Source organism: Medicago truncatula, chromosome 4 (genome assembly GCF_003473485.1).
Source record: "Medicago truncatula cultivar Jemalong A17 chromosome 4, MtrunA17r5.0-ANR, whole genome shotgun sequence".
Classification (NCBI taxonomy): domain Eukaryota; kingdom Viridiplantae; phylum Streptophyta; class Magnoliopsida; order Fabales; family Fabaceae; genus Medicago; species Medicago truncatula.
The window spans coordinates 59,273,490-59,292,144 of NC_053045.1; the positions used below are offsets into that span (position 1 = coordinate 59,273,490).

At 31.9% G+C, this 18,655-nt stretch overlaps 1 protein-coding gene and 2 long non-coding RNA genes across 4 annotated transcripts; 2 read left to right on the plus strand and 1 right to left on the minus strand.

Annotated features, from left to right (window-relative positions):
* The first annotated feature begins 4,297 nt into the window (after nucleotides 1-4,297).
* Nucleotides 4,298-10,360, plus strand: LOC11423853 (ABC transporter B family member 11). Of its 2 annotated transcripts, none has more exons than XM_003609834.4 (13): nucleotides 4,298-4,420; nucleotides 4,715-5,072; nucleotides 5,196-5,250; nucleotides 5,344-5,519; nucleotides 5,632-5,853; nucleotides 5,942-6,180; nucleotides 6,305-6,830; nucleotides 7,001-7,274; nucleotides 7,390-8,267; nucleotides 8,515-8,781; nucleotides 9,095-9,358; nucleotides 9,459-9,752; nucleotides 9,842-10,360. In XM_003609834.4, the coding sequence occupies exons 2-13, from the start codon at nucleotides 4,779-4,781 to the stop codon at nucleotides 10,193-10,195; spliced, it is 3,843 nt and encodes a 1,280-aa protein (XP_003609882.2). In that variant the 5' UTR covers nucleotides 4,298-4,420; nucleotides 4,715-4,778; the 3' UTR covers nucleotides 10,196-10,360. The 2 variants fall into 2 exon arrangements, with proteins under 2 accessions (XP_003609882.2, XP_024638657.1); XM_024782889.2 differs by lacking the exon at nucleotides 4,298-4,420 and adding an exon at nucleotides 4,508-4,530 and having other exon boundaries at nucleotides 9,842-10,195.
* Nucleotides 8,887-11,035, minus strand: LOC112421364 (uncharacterized). The gene is made up of 2 exons (XR_005645902.1): nucleotides 10,721-11,035; nucleotides 8,887-9,247 (listed from the first exon to the last, which is right to left on the minus strand). It is a non-coding gene; the product is annotated as an uncharacterized lncRNA (long non-coding RNA).
* Nucleotides 11,036-15,642: 4,607 nt separating this feature from the next.
* On the plus strand, nucleotides 15,643-18,550 carry LOC120580106 (uncharacterized). The gene is made up of 3 exons (XR_005645727.1): nucleotides 15,643-17,860; nucleotides 17,959-18,025; nucleotides 18,143-18,550. It is a non-coding gene; the product is annotated as an uncharacterized lncRNA (long non-coding RNA).
* The last annotated feature ends 105 nt before the right edge of the window (nucleotides 18,551-18,655 follow it).

Here is an 18,655-nt window from a genome sequence, read left to right on the forward strand (position 1 = left end):
CATAAAAGAAAATTGTGTGTCATTGCAAATTTGCAATGAAGTAAATATTATTTTAAAACTCAACAAATAACTTTATTATTTTTATAATGTCAATATGATTTGTCAATTAAAAATACGCGGACTTATGGGGATGCAATATTTTGCTACTTTTTTTTTTTGACCTAAAATATTTTGCTACTTTCATATTAAAAAATAACAATTGTTTAAATTTTAAGAAATGGAATACACTCCCTAAAAAAAAGAAAAGAAATGGAATACACAAATTTTAAGACAATTTTACTATATTTAGTTTTTTAAATATATATCCTTGGAGGCTTAAAAAAATGGATCCTTAGAAACTTAAAAATATGCATTTTAAATTAGTCTACTATGAGACTAGTCATTAAATTGATAGCAAAATATCCAATTTTTTAACACGAAGTTGAATTACTTTTCAAATGAGTGAACCCATAAATTAAATTGATGTTGTTTTCATAGGGGAAATTATATTATAACTTTCCCCCAGCACACACCATATTGATTGTAATCTCTCTTCTCACAAAATAGAAAAGGTATTTGATAAAAAGATTAAGTGGTTAAAAATCAAGCAATTTTATCCATGTTAAAGAAAAGGGTCTTATTAATTAACGACTAACGAGGGTCAGGGACGGATCTAGATATGGGGTACATGTGAGGCTAAAATTTCATAGCAAATTGTGTTTTATTTATAAAGGATAATAATCATTGTTTTTATTTTTAACATATTGTGTTTTATTTATAAGGGGTAATAATCATTTTGGTTCCTGAATATGTAAGGAGTAGTCATATAATAGACCATCAATGTATCAAAATTTTAAAATAGTTCGTGATTGTGCATTTTGTTAGTGAAAATAGTCCCTAACATTAAAATATTTTGTTAATATTGTCATATTAGTACTTCAATATACTTACTTATTGTCACTTAGGGACTATTTTGACCAACAGAGTGAAAATCAGAGACTATTTTAAAATTTTAATACATTGAGAGATTTATTGTGACTACTCGTTACACATTCAAGGACCAAAATAACTATTATTTTTGTTTATAATAAAAAAATAGGAAAGTTGTATGTGTGACTTTAGTCACACATAACCTCTAAATAGATCCATCCCTAAGGAGGGTCCTCGAGACACTAAGTGGTTTAAACTAAGTTTTTTTTTTTTAAGTCAAATACTAGAATTTCTAAATCATTAAATTTACACATTCTTCATTTTGTCAAAAAAAATACACATTTTCATTTAAAAAAGCTTATTATTTAATGTCCTTAAAGTATGTCTCGAAGATACTCGTTAGCACTTAGCATTTTCTTAAAAGGACCAAGAAAATAAAATTGCCCTTTAAAATTGATATTAATTAAATCATATATTATTATTTAATTTTTTGTGATTTTCGGTTGAAATGGAGTCTAGATATTGCCAAATATAAATTTAGCGTCAGAAAGAATGCTTGTTTAGGGTTGTAAGTGCAACATGTGTCGGGATTCAAACTCTAAATTTGTCATTTCTCCACACTTATAGTGTGAGAGTCTAGATTAAATTATTTGACAAAAAAAAGTTTGTTTATCACACCAAGAATGAATTGGCCCAAGTGGTGAATGATTTATGCCATTGAAACAAGTGTTCAACGAAAATTTGCTTAAAAATCAATCTCCTAACCACTTTTTTAAGATGTTTTTTTTACAAAGGAAAACTAACTCATTTTATTAAATAAAGTGGCATAAATAATCTTAAAAGGTAACACTATATATGACCGCCTTAACAAGCTAATGAGCAACCACATTAACTTTTCTCTTAGGCTTTGTTTGCGATTTTGGAGGGGAGGGGAAGGAAAGGCTTTGAGAAGTGGAAAATATAAGGAAAAATTTGAAGAATTTATACAAATCCTCCAAAAACCCCCCAAAACCCTCCAGCAATACAATTTTTTTTGTATAGAAACTCCCCCTTTCTTCCTCTCTCTCTCTTCTCTCCTTCTCAAACCCTAGCCGTCACGTTTTTCTTTTTCCTCTTTTCAGAGGGGTGATTTAGGGTCAATTTTGACCCAAAAATCACCCCTCCGAATTGTTTTTCCTTCTATCCTAATTTAATAAGTGATTTCACATATTTTCTGCTTTCTTTCGTTTGTTTTGTGATTTCGTCATCTCTGAACGACTCCGTTTGTTTTGATTTCCCGTCTTTGTGCGGTGTGTTTTTGATTTCCCGTTTTAGTACGGTGTTTATTTGATTCAGGTTGAAAAATTAGCTTTGAGCAAGTGCAGATCCGATCAATGACAATGACTTTGGCATCGTCAACGTTGCAGATCCGGAGATATGAGTATTCCGGAGACATGAATATAGTCATATTTGTAGGCAAATGTACTTTGCCGTTTTATGCTATTAACATGGATGTTGTGAGTTTGTTCACAAAGTCTTCCTTTAAGTTTTTAGCGAATTTGGATTTGTATTGTATCGATGTACTTTATCAATTTGAATGATGAATATCGTTTATTTTTATCCAAAAAATAAAAAAATTGTTCCCGCAAATGAGGAGGGTTTAGGTACCGTTTGGCCCGGCTTTTTTTTTCAGCTTTTCTACATTTTTAAGGAGAAGTTAGGCCAAACACAATATCAATAAAGTACCTTCGAAAAAAAGTATTTTTTAAGAATGCATAAAATTGAATGGAATGAGCTTTAACCAAAAGTTGTTGAATGCTACTTCAAAAAACTACTTCTCTGTAATTTATTTCCCAAACACTTCTCTTCAACTCACGCAAGCAACCTTATCTTTTATTTGTTAATATTATATTTCAATTTGTTTTTTCTTCCATTTAATTTTTTTTTGAACCGGTCCATATAATTTTTTTTTAAAGGAGGATCAATTTAATTTTATCATCTATTTTGAAGGAATTTTATTATCTTTTTATCACTTATATATTTAATTTTAATATCGTTTAATTATCACAACCTCACAAATATTTTTATTCATGTTGTCATTGAATGACACCAAATATTTCTATTCCCTTTCTTCAACCTCACAAATATACACACACAGACATTAGTGTTTAGATTAATATTTTATGTCTGTTTTTTTTGTTACGCTAATGCGTACCTAAAAAAATTATACTTATATATATATTACACATTTATATTGTAACAAACTATGCATATCTTTTTCTTATTAAAAAAACCAAACATATCTTTTTCAATGACACCAACAATGTAACAAATATAATATCATATAATATAAATTCTTATCTTTTTAAATGACACCAAAAATATGATATTCTTATAACAAAATTTGTTATACAATATAATTGGAAAAGAAAAAACAAACTGTTCTCTAGCTTAGCTCAGTTGATATAGACAATGTATAAATATATGCAAGGTCGCGGATTCGAACCTCGGATACCACAAAAGAAAAAAAAAAAATCAAAGTTTTGTACAATATTTTGCCAAACAACTTTTAACTTAAAAATAACTTTAGAATTAAAAAAAAAATAAAGAAACCAAACAGCTTTAACTTTTTCCTTAAAGAGCTTTATTTTAACTTTGTATTATGAAGAAAAATTAACCCCTAAAACCCTCCCCTCCCATTTTCTTCTATTTCTTGCACTTACTCATTCCTTTTTTCCCAAATCTTCCCCTTCAAACTCGCAAACAAACCCCAAGAAAACTCAACATTAGAGTTCTTACAACTAAACTCTAACTAGAGATCGACGTTGGAGGTCAACTTTTTTTAAGATGTTATTTTTCCCTTACCAGGATGTCCCACCCTTAAATTTCGTCATTGGCCTATCCATCCCCTAATCCATGCCACAAATCATTAAATAAATGCATGTTCGTAATCTCCAAGTTGACCTCCATTAACATATTATTATTATTGACACGTTTAATATTCTAATTTCTAATCTAATAAATTCAGAAGATCTTTTGTTTTTGTCTTACATCCAGTTCTGTTAAGAGCGCACATTATAACATAGGAGTACAGGCCACCATGATTGGCAAAATTACTTCAGTTTGTTCAACTATCAGACTCACGGTTATTTACGTCTTAATAACAACATTGGCCAGCAGGGATGGTTATGAAGTCATTAATTCTTTTATATTCGGTAATCAAACTTTCAAACACAACATAAATTTATTAATTTGGGGATAGAAATCTAAATAAATAAAAAAACAAAAAAACAATGTGAATGATAACATAGTAAACTTGCAGCTCAAGAAATGTGTAGACGTAATTTACAATTATTCTATTAAAAATTATTTGACCAATACAACATAATCTGAACTATATATTAATAGAACAAGGAATTTTGCATACATCAACCTATTACATTAGCCAGCAACCAAATTCCACTTTCCAACTAACAATTCATTATTCTTCTGTTGCTTGTCACGGCTAGCTAGTTTTCCATCTTCTATGCAGGCAAGACTTACTCCCTCTTTACTCTGAATTCTTTTCATTGTTTCATACGGTTTTTTCTTTATTTGTTGCCATTCTATCTTCAGCAGAAATTTTGACAAAGTTGACTTATGGTTTGTTCTGACTGCTAATACTTTTTATTTTCCTTTCATTGATGAAATCAAAAAGAAGCTATCATCTTCTCTACAAACTATAGCACACACAGGACAACAAACCTCTAAAAAGAAAACATTAGAGTTTGAAGAACACTATCTTGTTGTTTGTTGCTAACTTGAATTTGGAATGCTTTTTCTGCAGCTGTTTTAAACTTACCATCACTGGCAGAGGGGTTTGAAGGAAAAACAAGTCTCCCTCCAACAAAATGGCAACGGATATCAGTTTGGAAGGAGAAATTGTGAGTGTTCAACCAGTTGTAGATCATGATAGCATGCAAGATTCAGACAAGAGCAAGGACAAAGATGAAACCACCAATACAGTACCCTTATACAAGCTTTTCTCATTTGCTGATCCTTCGGATCGTTTATTGATGCTTATGGGGACTGTAGGTGCTATTGGGAATGGACTCTCTATACCCTTGATGATTTTAATATTTGGAACTATGATCAATGCATTTGGAGATTCCACAAACTCAAAAGTTGTTGATGAAGTCTCTGAGGTAATTTACTCACTGATCTCATGTAATTGGTGAATGTTATTTCTTCTGGTGTACCCTACATGGCTTACTACAACTTTGAATCAAACATTTAGAAATTTTCTAACGATGACTTACTGTGATCAGGTGTCTCTGAAATTTGTATACTTGGCTGCGGGTACCTTTGTTGCGTCATTTTTGCGTAAGTACATTAGTTTCTCAGTTAGTTCTTCCAATCTAATTTATTGGTTTGGTACATTCTGAACTAAAATAAAATCTGTTTGCTATGTACCAGAACTAACTTGTTGGATGATCACCGGGGAGAGACAGAGTGCAAGAATTAGAGGGTTATACCTTAAAACAATTTTGAGGCAAGATGTGAGCTTCTTTGATAAGGAAACTAATACTGGAGAGGTTGTTGGAAGGATGTCAGGTGATACATTTCTAATTAAAGATGCCATGGGGGAGAAGGTATCAATGAATCATTCCACCATACTATCTTAACTCACCAGCATTTTGTTTTTTTAAACTACCTAAAAAAAAGAGTTTAAGTTCTTTATTGTCCACACTTCATTCATTTCAGGTGGGACAGTTTATACAGTTTGTGGCAACTTTTATAGGAGCTTTTGTCATATCATTCACTAAGGGATGGCTTCTAACTGTCGTCATGCTATCTAGTATACCACTTGTAGTCTTGTCTGGTGCTATGATGAGTTTGGTTATTGCAAAAGCATCATCAACTGGACAGGCAGCTTATTCTAAATCAGCAAGTGTAGTTGAGCAGACAATAGGTTCCATCCGAACTGTAAGTACATTAGCAAAAAATAACATTGAAACTTTGTTTTATTTTGTTATTACATAATATAGAAATGAGTCCCATTTTCTGAATGTAGGTTGCATCATTCACTGGGGAGAAACAAGCTATAACTAAATATAATCAGTCCTTAATCAAGGTTTATAACACTTCAGTGCAAGAGGCACTAGCATCTGGTGTGGGGTTTGCTGCACTCTTTTTTGTTTTTATCTCCAGTTATGGTTTGGCTGTTTGGTATGGTGGGAAATTGATAATAGAGAAAGGATATACAGGTGGGGATGTTATGACTGTAATTTTTGCTGTATTGACTGGTTCAATGTAAGATTTGTGTTGTTTTTTCTTCTTTACTATGAGCCAATAATTTCTAAAATTTATTTCTTTCCACTCGTAAGATATATGAACATGTTTTCTTTCTCCTAACTATATTTGTTTCCAACCCCAGGTGCCTTGGGCAGACATCCCCAAGCCTAAGTGCTTTTGCTGCAGGACAAGCTGCAGCCTTTAAGATGTTCGAAACGATTAAAAGGATGCCGGAAATTGATGCTTATGACACTAGTGGGCGAAAGCTTGATGACATTCATGGAGACATAGAGCTCAAGAATGTTTGCTTTAGTTATCCTACAAGACCAGATGAACTGATATTCAATGGATTTTCTCTTTCATTACCAAGCGGCACTACTGCAGCTTTGGTAGGGCAAAGTGGAAGTGGGAAATCCACAGTTGTTAGTTTGATAGAGAGATTCTATGATCCAACAGATGGTGAAGTTCTCATTGACGGTATCAACCTCAAAGAATTTCAACTAAAATGGATCAGACAGAAAATAGGCCTAGTCAGCCAGGAACCCGTTCTCTTTACTTGTAGCATTAAGGAGAATATTGCATATGGCAAGGACTGTGCAACTGATGAAGAAATCAGAGTTGCAGCAGAACTTGGTAACGCTGCCAAATTTATAGATAAACTTCCTCAGGTGAACTTTCAAATCTTCATTTAAAAAGAAACTTCTTGATGAATTCCTACTTTACAATTGAAATGTTCTCTTCCTTCAGTGCTAACTGGATTATCTCTATTTGCATAGTGTACAAGCCATTTGAATGGTTTACCTCAATAACTCTGAAAAATGATGGATTGTGATCTCAGGGACTAGACACAATGGTTGGTGAGCATGGAACACAGCTCTCTGGAGGTCAAAAGCAAAGAGTTGCAATTGCAAGAGCAATTTTGAAAGACCCGAGAATCCTACTTCTTGATGAAGCTACAAGTGCCCTTGATGCAGAATCTGAGAGAATTGTACAAGAGGCATTGGAGAGAATAATGATAAACCGGACAACTATCGTTGTAGCTCACCGCTTAAGTACAATAAGAAATGTTGAAACCATTGCTGTCATTCATCATGGAAAAATAGTTGAAAGAGGTACACAGATTATTTTGTAACAAAATCTAACTTCTCCATGACACAAAATTGTATAAAGCATGATGCACAAATGTTAATATACTTAGTAGCATTCTTATATTTTTTAATTGGTTAGGTTCACATGCCGAGCTCACAAAGTATCCTAATGGAGCCTATAGCCAACTTATTAGACTGCAAGAAATGAAGGGTTCAGAACAGAATGATGCAAATGATAAAAACAAGTCAAACAGTATAGTGCATTCTGGAAGACAATCGAGTCAGAGATCTTTTTCCTTAAGATCTATAAGCCAAGGGTCATCTGGAAACAGCGGTCGTCACTCTTTCTCAGCATCATATGTTGCACCCGCAACAGATGGCTTCTTAGAAACTGCAGACGGTGGACCTCAAGCTTCTCCTTCGACAGTTTCTTCACCACCGGAAGTGCCACTTTATCGCCTGGCATATTATAACAAGCCTGAGACTGCGGTCATATTAATGGGGACAATAGCTGCAGTGCTGCAAGGAGCAATAATGCCCATTTTTGGGCTATTGATTTCTAAAATGATAAATATTTTCTACAAACCAGCTCATGAACTTCGTCATGATTCAAAAGTTTGGGCAATTGTGTTTGTGGCCGTTGCTGTGGCAACATTACTCATTATTCCATGTAGATTCTACTTTTTTGGTGTTGCTGGTGGTAAGTTGATACAAAGGATCCGGAATATGTGTTTTGAGAAAGTAGTTCACATGGAAGTAAGTTGGTTTGATGAGGCTGAGCATTCAAGCGGAGCACTTGGAGCAAGGCTCTCCACTGATGCAGCTTCAGTTAGAGCTCTGGTTGGGGATGCACTTGGTTTGCTGGTTCAAAATATTGCTACAGCAATAGCTGGCTTGGTAATTTCTTTTCAAGCGAGCTGGCAGCTTGCTTTTATAGTCCTTGCTTTGGCTCCTCTATTAGGACTAAATGGATATGTGCAAGTAAAGGTCTTGAAAGGATTTAGTGCAGATGCTAAGGTTTGTTAGCGACTTCTGTCAACCAAATAACTAATGTGAATGAGTATGAAAATATTTGTTTATTTAAACTTTAGGGGAAGTGGTATGATAAATCTGAATAAAAGTAATCAGATCTACGCCTTTCTACATTTTTGAAATCATACTTTATGAGCATGAACCATATAAGCGTTACAAGCATGTGCTCTGAGTGCATTTTTGACTCAGCTAAATGTTATGTCAATATACTTATACTCTTTTTGCCAAACAGAAATTGTATGAAGAAGCAAGTCAAGTGGCAAATGATGCTGTAGGGAGCATAAGAACAGTTGCTTCTTTTTGTGCTGAAAAGAAGGTAATGGAATTATACAAGCAAAAATGTGAGGGACCAATTAAGAAAGGCGTAAGGCGAGGGATAATAAGTGGATTTGGTTTTGGGTTATCATTCTTCATGCTGTATGCAGTTTATGCCTGCATTTTCTATGCTGGAGCTCGACTCGTAGAGGATGGCAAAACTACATTCTCAGATGTTTTCCTTGTAGGTTACTCTACATAGCTTATCTGAATTTTTCAAACACAAAACTCCTTCAGTATGAGAAGAGAAGATAAATAGACTCGATCCAAAAAATTGCACTATGAAATATAATTAGAATAAAAATAATTTCCAACCAATAAAAATGGCACAAACAATTCTTTCCCACTATTACTTAAAGACGAAAATCGTAAAATGCATTAAGCAACAACAATGACCCGCAAAGGGATATAGCAATGAAAACCTTAAAAAATGAAGAAATGAAAAATCTAACCTAACACAATTTTATACCATTGATTTTGTGTTTCCTGATTTGCAGGTCTTTTTTGCACTCAGCATGGCAGCTATGGGGGTCTCTCAATCAGGGAGCTTGCTTCCTGATTCAACAAATGCAAAAAGTGCTACTGCTTCCATATTTGCTATTCTTGATCAGAAGTCACAAATAGACCCTGGTGATGAATCTGGCATGACACTGGAAGAAGTCAAGGGAGAAATTGAGTTTAACCATGTTAGTTTCAAGTATCCCACTAGACCCGATGTTCAAATATTCGTAGATCTTTGCTTGAACATCCATAGCGGCAAGGTGATTTTCTAATTTCACATCTTATCTAGTAGCCTACTCTAAATTATTCTTCCAAATTTAAAAAACAACTAACAAATCATCATATCTATATAAAAAACAGACCGTTGCACTGGTTGGAGAAAGTGGAAGTGGAAAATCAACAGTGATCTCATTACTACAAAGATTTTATGATCCTGACTCAGGACACATTACACTTGATGGAATAGAAATTCAAAGGATGCAGGTGAAATGGCTAAGACAACAGATGGGACTGGTAAGCCAAGAGCCTGTTCTTTTCAATGACACGGTTCGAGCCAATATTGCATACGGAAAAGGAGGAGATGCAACAGAGGCAGAAATTGTAGCTGCGGCAGAACTAGCAAATGCTCACCAGTTCATTGGTAGTTTGCAGAAGGTAAATTCCTTTCAATCCAACCTCTCTTAAATGCTTTGCAACGATACATACATAGGTCTGAAATCTTGAACATGATACTATATATGCAGGGCTATGACACGATAGTAGGTGAGAGAGGAATTCAATTATCCGGGGGACAGAAGCAGCGTGTGGCAATTGCACGAGCTATAGTGAAGAATCCAAAAATACTATTACTAGATGAAGCAACTAGTGCACTTGATGCTGAGTCTGAAAAAGTGGTACAAGATGCACTTGACCGTGTAATGGTGGAGCGAACGACAATAATAGTGGCGCATAGGTTATCGACTATCAAAGGTGCAGATTTAATAGCAGTAGTTAAGAATGGTGTGATAGCAGAGAAAGGAAAACATGAAGCGTTGCTCCATAAGGGCGGTGACTATGCTTCTTTAGTAGCACTGCATAAAAGTGCTTCTACATCTTAGATCCCTTTCGCATCAATAGTTGTTGTAAAATAAGATGCTTGGACACTTTAGTCCCTATCAAGGTTTCATTTTATTTGTGTGTGTAGGATTGTGAACATGATGAGTTGAGTTATGAGTATGTGAGTTGCTCCAATCATTCCCTTTCTCTCAAGCCTCGATTATTTTCACTCTAGGATTCAATAGAGAAAGCTTGAATCATTTTTGTAATAGAATAAACTGTTTACATAATTGTCCTATTTAAAGGGTTCAATTGCACCGACTAATTGAGTAACTAACTCCTAAGAAATTATTAACTAATTCCTAAATACGAACAGAATTGATATAGTGTAACCTAAACAAAATTAGCTAGGCATATGGCACACGAAGATCAAAGCAACAAAGAGATAAAGTGAAAACTACAAAAGTTGTCATAAAATGTTTGTACAAATATCATTTCTCAAGCTTGTATTGTATTGTAGTGCTGTCACTTTTGTATGATATCAATAACTTTGATAAAATTTGAGTATGTAGAAGCCATTACATTACCTTTGAGATTTTGTGAGAAATGCAACCATGGTTGACGACGAGAAGACGAACAAGAGGAGGGAGTAATAGCTACCAACTTCATCAAAATTGTAACTCATGGAGGCTGAACGCAAGATTATTTTATGTTGATGTTCATGTTCCAGCCACCAATTCCTTGGAAGAATCCAAGATTTTCACTCTGTTGCTCTAAGCAATCTGGACCGTAATCATGCTAACGGAGAGGTCGTTGCCACCAAAATCTTAACATGTGAAAGCCCGGATACTCCAAAAATGGCTAAGAATTGTGTCCGACGCATATTGACAACCCGATACGTCTGACACGTGTGTACCGGACAATTAACATTTATGTGTTTTTAACAAAAAAAAAAGACCAATACATATCGAATACGGTTAACTTATACTCCCATATGTTTGAATAAATTGATAATTTATCGCGATATGTTTGCATTTTTTTTTTGTTGCTTTTTTTAATAGTCTACATCTTACATGTTTCATTTTAAAAGAAATAAAAAAGAATCCAAAAAAGGCAAACGATTTAGTTTATGAATATGATTTGTTTGATGATGTTGGAATTGAATAAGCAGAGTTGTTTCTTGATGAATCAAAGTTGTAAACTACATTATTCCTCGATTAGCATAGTTGTCTCCCGACAAAATTAGGGTTAACTATTAAGTAATCAACATTATACAATGGTGTTCTTTTGTATAGTACTAATGATGTTGGTACTAGTGATTTTTAGCTATATTTTTTGTATGGAAAAATATGCAATATGTTAATGTTTGTATATTATCATTTTTAGTTTTTTTTTTTTACAAGATTATCATTTTTAGTTATGTTTATATATTGTGCACTTATATTATTAGTTTTAAATTTAATTTTCTTAATAACATATCGTAATGAAAATTTTGAAAAATTTCTCGTATTATATCTGTATTGTGTCAGGTATCAGGTTTCATAAATCTTAACACTCACTCAGAAATGACTCGTTATCGATCAACAAGATGATTCTTTGAAAGAAAGATCTTTGGAAAAAACAAGATCACAACGGTCATTTATTTGGTGCAATATACACCATCACATCATTATTATAACACAAATACTCACTTTAGATTCATTCAATTAATGATATAAAATGTTGACTTTTGTTTACACTAGTGACCGAATGATGTACTTTCGACAAACTTAACGCAAAAGCCACTGAAGTGCGGGATAACAACCTCCTTATTCAATATAACCTGAATGATGCAAGATAAAGTTTTGATATGGTCCTTAAAAAAAAAAGGGTTAATAGGCCTTTATCCCCCTATAATATAGGTCACTTTTGATTTTGCCCCCTCTAAAAAAAAATTGGATTTGGTCCTTGTAAAAAAAATTTGTTTTGGAAACCCCCCTAGACCAACTGACTGTGCATTTTTGTTGATGTGGCATGTTGCGTCACCTTTTTTGGATGACGTGGCGCACTGACTGTTTAATTTTTTTAATTTTTATTTTTTTGCTTAAATATGATTTTCGTCCCTGTAAAAAAAAAGTGTGAAAAACATCCCTGTAAAAAAAAATTTGTTTGAAAAAGGTTCCTGGCCCCACTTAAACGATGAAGTGGCATGGTTTTTGCCACGTGGCAGTTGCTGACTGTGCAACTTATGCCACGTGGCATGCCACATAATATTAAATTTTTAAAAAAAATTTTTAAATTCTAAAAATTGTTTTTAAAATTTAAAAAATCTGAAAAAAATTAAAATAATTTTCTGAAATTATTTTTATCATAAAATTTTTAAAAAAAATTAATTTAAAATTATAAAATCTGAAATTTCTGAAACAAAAAATTCAAAAATAAATGAAATGATTTTTTTTAAAATATGTAGAAAAAAATTAATGGTCGAAAATTTAATTTTAACAGTTTTTTTTATTTATTTTAATGATTTTTGTATTTATTTTCATATTTTTTTAATTTAAAAATAATTTTGATTTATTAATTACGTGGACAGCCACGTGGCAGAAGTTGCACAGTCAGCAACTGCCACGTGGCAAAACCCATGCCATATCATCAAAAATGTGGGGTCAGGGACCTTTTTCAAAAAAAAAAAAATTGACAGGGATGTTTTTCAAACTTTTTTTTTTACAGGGACGAAAATCAAAACGGACCCAAATTACAAGGACGAAAATCATATTTAAGCCATATTTTTTTTATGGGGGACACGTGGCATTAATGATTTTTTTTAAAAAAAATTAAAAAAAAAACTAAAAAATATTACAAAAAAAATGAAATAAATTCTAGAAAAATAAAAATATTATTAAAAATGATTAAAAAAACGAAAAACAATTATGGAAAATTAATAAAAATCTGGTAAATGAAAAAATCTAGAAAATTTAGTAAAAAAAAATCTGGAATAATTTAAAAAATATGGTAAAATGAAAAAAATATAGAAAATTTAATAAAATAAAATATGGAAAAATTAATATATTTAAAAAATCATATTTCCATATTATTTTCAATGGAGGAAAAATTTAAAAACTCTGGAAAAATTAAAAAATTCATATATTTTTTTTGAAATTAAGTTTTATTTTATAAAAAAATAAAAAATTCAGCAACTTAAAATATTTCAAAATTTATGAATCTATTAAGAATAGAATTAAAAATGAAAGTTCAGATTTTTCTTTCGAAATTAAAAAGTTTGTTTTTTTATTTTTTATACAGAAAATTAAAATATTGGAAAGTATATTCATAATTAAAAAAATATAACATTAGATCATGAAGTATAGAGTTTCGATATATATTAATTTTTTTATAGAATTTCGATTTTTTTTATAATTTTAATTTAATTCTGATTTTTTTTAATAATTTTTTTGAAAATTTCGATATATATATATTTTTTTTTCCAGATTATTTTTATTAAATTTTCTAGATTTTACTAGAATTTTAAAATTTTCCAGATTTTTATTTATTTTTTCATAATTATTTTCGTTTTTTTAATTATTTTTATTTTTCCAGAATTTATTTTATTTTTTATAATTTTTTTTCGTTTTTTTAATTTTTTCTATAAAAAAAATCATAAATGTCACGTGTACCCCATAAAAAAAATTAAAAAAATAATAATTATGCAGTCAGCGCGCCACGTTATCCAAAAAATGGTGACACATCAGTAAAAATGCATAGTCAGCTGGTTTAGGGGGGTTTTCCAAAACAAAACAAAAATTTACAAGAACTGAAATAAAAAAAAAAAATTACAGGGGGCAAAACCAAAAGTGACCTATATTATAGGGGGTAAAGGCCTATTAACGCAAAAAAAAAGTTTTGATATGGTCCACACTAAAAAAAAACATTTGAAGCAAGCTTAGGGCAGCATCCAATCCCTTTTAGGTCTTCACTAGTCTGATTTTCTTTGTTTTTTTTTTTTTTGTGGCGTTATTTGGACATATATTTGGCTTGTAAACCATTGTATCTTTAATATCATGTATTTAATTGAAATTTAGTTTTTGAATGCCTGGTTTGCAACTCTTTATATTATGACGAAGAGTGCTTCTCCAATTTGTGACCATCTTTCAGATTTCTTATCTTTGACGCTAGATGGTGAAAATATATTATTTCCTTTATGTATACCATCATTCATCTTCTTATCATGTTAATGTATAAAAATCACAAACAGTTTTTATTAAAATTTGATTATAATTATATGGATACTAGATATTTTGCATTTTCATGTTGTAACAAAATATAGTAATTTTTTTAAGGACACAAGTTAAGGAACTTAAAATAGAATTAAGTAATAAATTTTATATTGAAAAAATAACTTTTGAAACTTTTAAGACATTGAATGCACACTTTTCAAGAAAAAATTTCCACATTTAGTTTCTTAACTTCTGCCTCAAGGGCACAAGTTAACATTTCTCTTTTTTTAATGATATCAATAAAATAACATTTTTATAATCAAATTTGCTTAAAAATATGATTAGAAGAAGAAAATGTTAACCCAAAACACCTAGTTTTCTTTATATGCACATATCACGCTTATATTAATTCTTTATATACACATATCAACAAAATAGCATTCTTATAGTCCTTAATAACTGCCGCTATCACTATTTAGCATTCTTATAGTCCTTAATAACTGTCGCTATCACTATTTTGCTTTGCAAGTACCAAATATCATTTGCATACAATTACATAGACTAACCCTCAAACGAGATAAAACCACAATGGTTAGCAAAGCTCACCTCAAGAGATTTAACTGCTGCATTAATCAGGCTGAAATCAAACTCAATAATTCATGACCTCATGGTTGAAATGTGAAGAGATCCCTTACCGTTTCATCCAATAGCAGGTAACAAATCAATTATTATTATTATTATTAATTATTATTATTATTATTATTATTATTAAAATTGACTCTCTACATGTATGTACAATTTTTTTTTTCTTTTTGAACATAATACTACATTTTATTTATAATTATTTATTTCGTTTTCGGTTTTATGTTTCATTAAACTTTAGCTTAAATCAATATTAAACTCATCATATGTCAAATTTAATAGATAATTCGTAATGAAGATCGTCTCAGTTGGTAAATAGTTGAATTATGCGCAAGACCGTGAGTTCAATTGACGTCGTTAATGTGAGAACATCTTTGACGGATGCTCAATAATTAGCTATATCACTCTTTGAGTTTGACATATGCCATGATACATGAGCACCGAAGCTTACCTAAAATTCTGTAATAAATGTTTTAATAGATAATTTATTTTTTAAATAATACATCGACAAAAAATTTTAAATAGTTATTTGAATAAAATTAAATTATTTGTTTAATCAATTATATACTTAGGAAAATACATTTTTCCAATTACTTGGGCAATGTTGATATGATATTAAAAGAACATGAGATTTGTTAACATTATTTTTCTTTCTCTTTTGAGTTTAATTATGGTGCACTGACTGTGTAAAGCAAGACTACACAGTCATCCAATAGGAATGTGCCACATCATTTACTCATACGTTGTGTTATTTAATTTATAAAAAAATCCTAAAATTAATTTTGCTATTTTTCCTTCGTGCCTCAACATCAGTTCCCTGTTCTCCTTCCTTTTCACAACCGCTCTGTACTTGATTCTCGACAAACGAATCTGCAACTCTCTGTTGCATCCTTCCGTTTCTTATTGAAGGTTTGTGGAATATCGCTAATCTCCACTCTCTTCACAATCTTTGTTTTTTGGTTAGTCATATCCACGTATCAAATTCCCATCGTTCAGGTCTTCACAGTTACTCATCTATTATGGTCTTTTTCATCGTTATACTTGTTTAAGTTTTTTGTACATCTATTCCTCATAATCATGTACTATTTTCCCCAAGAAGTTCACAACATCTTCGAGTACATAGAAAGAAAACCCCAGTGCAAAAAAAAAAAAAACTTATTGATGTGCTTCATGATTCTGGTATAGGCCCTAGTAAAATAGCATCAGTGTTATGTACTGAGAGTGGTGGTGTTGATAATGTTGGATTTAGCCAACAAGATGTTATTAATTATTTAAGTGTAAAGAGACAAAAACAATTAGAAAATGGAGATGCTCACTTGATGTTATCGTACTTTAAGAATTGTCAGTTGAAGAATCCTGGTTTTTTTTATGCATTTCAAATGGACGCAGAAGGTAAATTAGCAAATTGCTTTTGGGTTGATTCAAGGTCTAGAATGGCTTACAAATATTTTGGTGATGTGGTGACTTTTGATCCAACATACTTAACAAATAAATACCTAATGCCCTTTGTTCCATTCACTGGAGTTAATCATCACCAACAGTCTATACTTTTTGGTTGTGCTTTGTTATGGGATGAAACTGAAGAGAGTTTTGTTTGGTTGCTACGTACTTGGTTAGAAGCAATGGATGGAGTTAGTCCTAAAACTATTATCACTGATTAAGACACTTCTATTTCTAATGCAGTTGCAAAGGTTTTTCCAAAGGTGAATCATCATTATTGTATGTGGCATATCGAGAATAAAGTTCCAGAGTACTTGAACCAAATCTATCATGAACATGGCGAGTTTAAAAATCAATTTCACAAGTGCATTCACCAAACTATCACTTATGATGACTTTGATTCTGATTTCGGGAGCAATGATAAATAAGTACGAGTTGCAAGATAACAAATGGCTAAAGAATATCTACTCCATTCGAGAAAAATGGGTTCCTTCTTATGTACGTCGGAGTTTTTGTGCTGGAATGTCCACCACCCAAAGGAGTGAAAGTATGAATAAATTTTTTAAGGGCTTTTTGAATTCAAGTACTCCATTGAGCAAGTTTGTGATACAGTATGAGAAGGCTCTTGACACACATTATAACAAGCAAAGAGAGAAGAATGTCAAGACAAGGAATTCAAAACCACTTTTGCGTACTTTATATCCCATGGAATAAGAGGCTTTAAAAATTTATACAAGAAAAGTGTTCAGGATATTTCAGGATGAGTTGGTTGGGTCCCAAATATTTATCGCAGAGAAAGTTAAGTTTTTTGATGAAGTTTCCACATACAAGATTCATGAAATTTACAAAGAAAAAACCTAACTGTCATGTGACTTTTCAGATCATTTCAAAAGAACCAAAATGTAGTTGTCGCATGTTTGACTTTGTGGGAATTCTCTATAGACATGTATTAAATGTATTCATAAAGGAAAATGTCTATTCTCTCCCTTCTCAATATGTTCTAAGCCGATGGACCATAAATGCTAAGAAAGAAAAAAGTAAAGGAGTTGCAATTGAAGACCTCGAGGAAGGCAGAAACAGAGCTTCAAGTACTTCATTATTTAATAGTATTATGGTTGAGTCTCTTGAACTATCTGAAAGAGGTTCACGCTCAGAAAAGCATCATGGTATTGCAATTCAAGCTTTGCAAAAGGCAATCACAAAACTTGATCAATTGGATCTTGAAGAACCAAATGAAAAGTTTGATAAATCGGCATTTGAAGTTATGCCTAAAGTCTCCGATGACCAGACCATAAACTTGTGTGATCCTCCACGTGCGGTCCCTAAAGGTCGTCCATGCACTTTACGAATGCAAAGCAGTTTGGAATTGCACAAGAAAAATTCAATCAGTTGTAGTTATTGCAATGGAAAAGGCCACAACAAACGTAGATGTCCAAGTTTAAAACATGGAAGGTATCTTAAAATTACATGTTACAAGTAATTGTGCAGTTAATTTGAATTTTTCATTTTACCATGCCAAGTTTATTCAGTTACAAACCAATGTCCTTTAGGTGTGATATCATCAATGGTCAACTTTCAAATTCCAATGTTAAAGCTTCTAGTTTGGTTGATTAAGAGGTATTGTTGTTATTGTTTTGCTGGCAATGCTATACAATTATTATTTTGATCCTAAATATATTATTGTTACAAGATCATGTTATTCTAGTGTTAATTCCTAGTATTGGTTTGTTGCAGACCTGTTTTGCCAATAAGGGATAATTTTACCGAATTCAAAGGTAGTGGATTTCTCTGATGTGATTCTAGGCTTTGGATGCACTTCTGGCGTGATTTCAGGTTTTGGATGTGGTCCTGGTGTGATTTTCCATCTATTTTTCTGGTGGGAATTTCCCAGCTTTTGTACCTCTGGTGCGGCTGTGCGGGTCTGATTTTGCAACTTTTCAGATTGTGTTTACTAGGAGGGGATCTGTTCGGCTTTGATATTTGATTTGTAGGAGTTACTATTTTAGTTTCAGCTAGTTGACAGTTGCTTTTATTGTTTTTCTTTTTAGGCTATCTTTTGTTTCCTCTTGTAACATTTTACTTTAATATAAGGAGATGTTGTTTGCTGAATGTTATTGCTGCTACAAGAAGAAATAACACTGATATATCATCAATTATGATACTATTTGTGACCATTTATAGTAAAGTTGTATAAGGTTGCTCTATGATGTGTATCTTGGCAAGTTCATTGGCTATTGAGAATTGGTT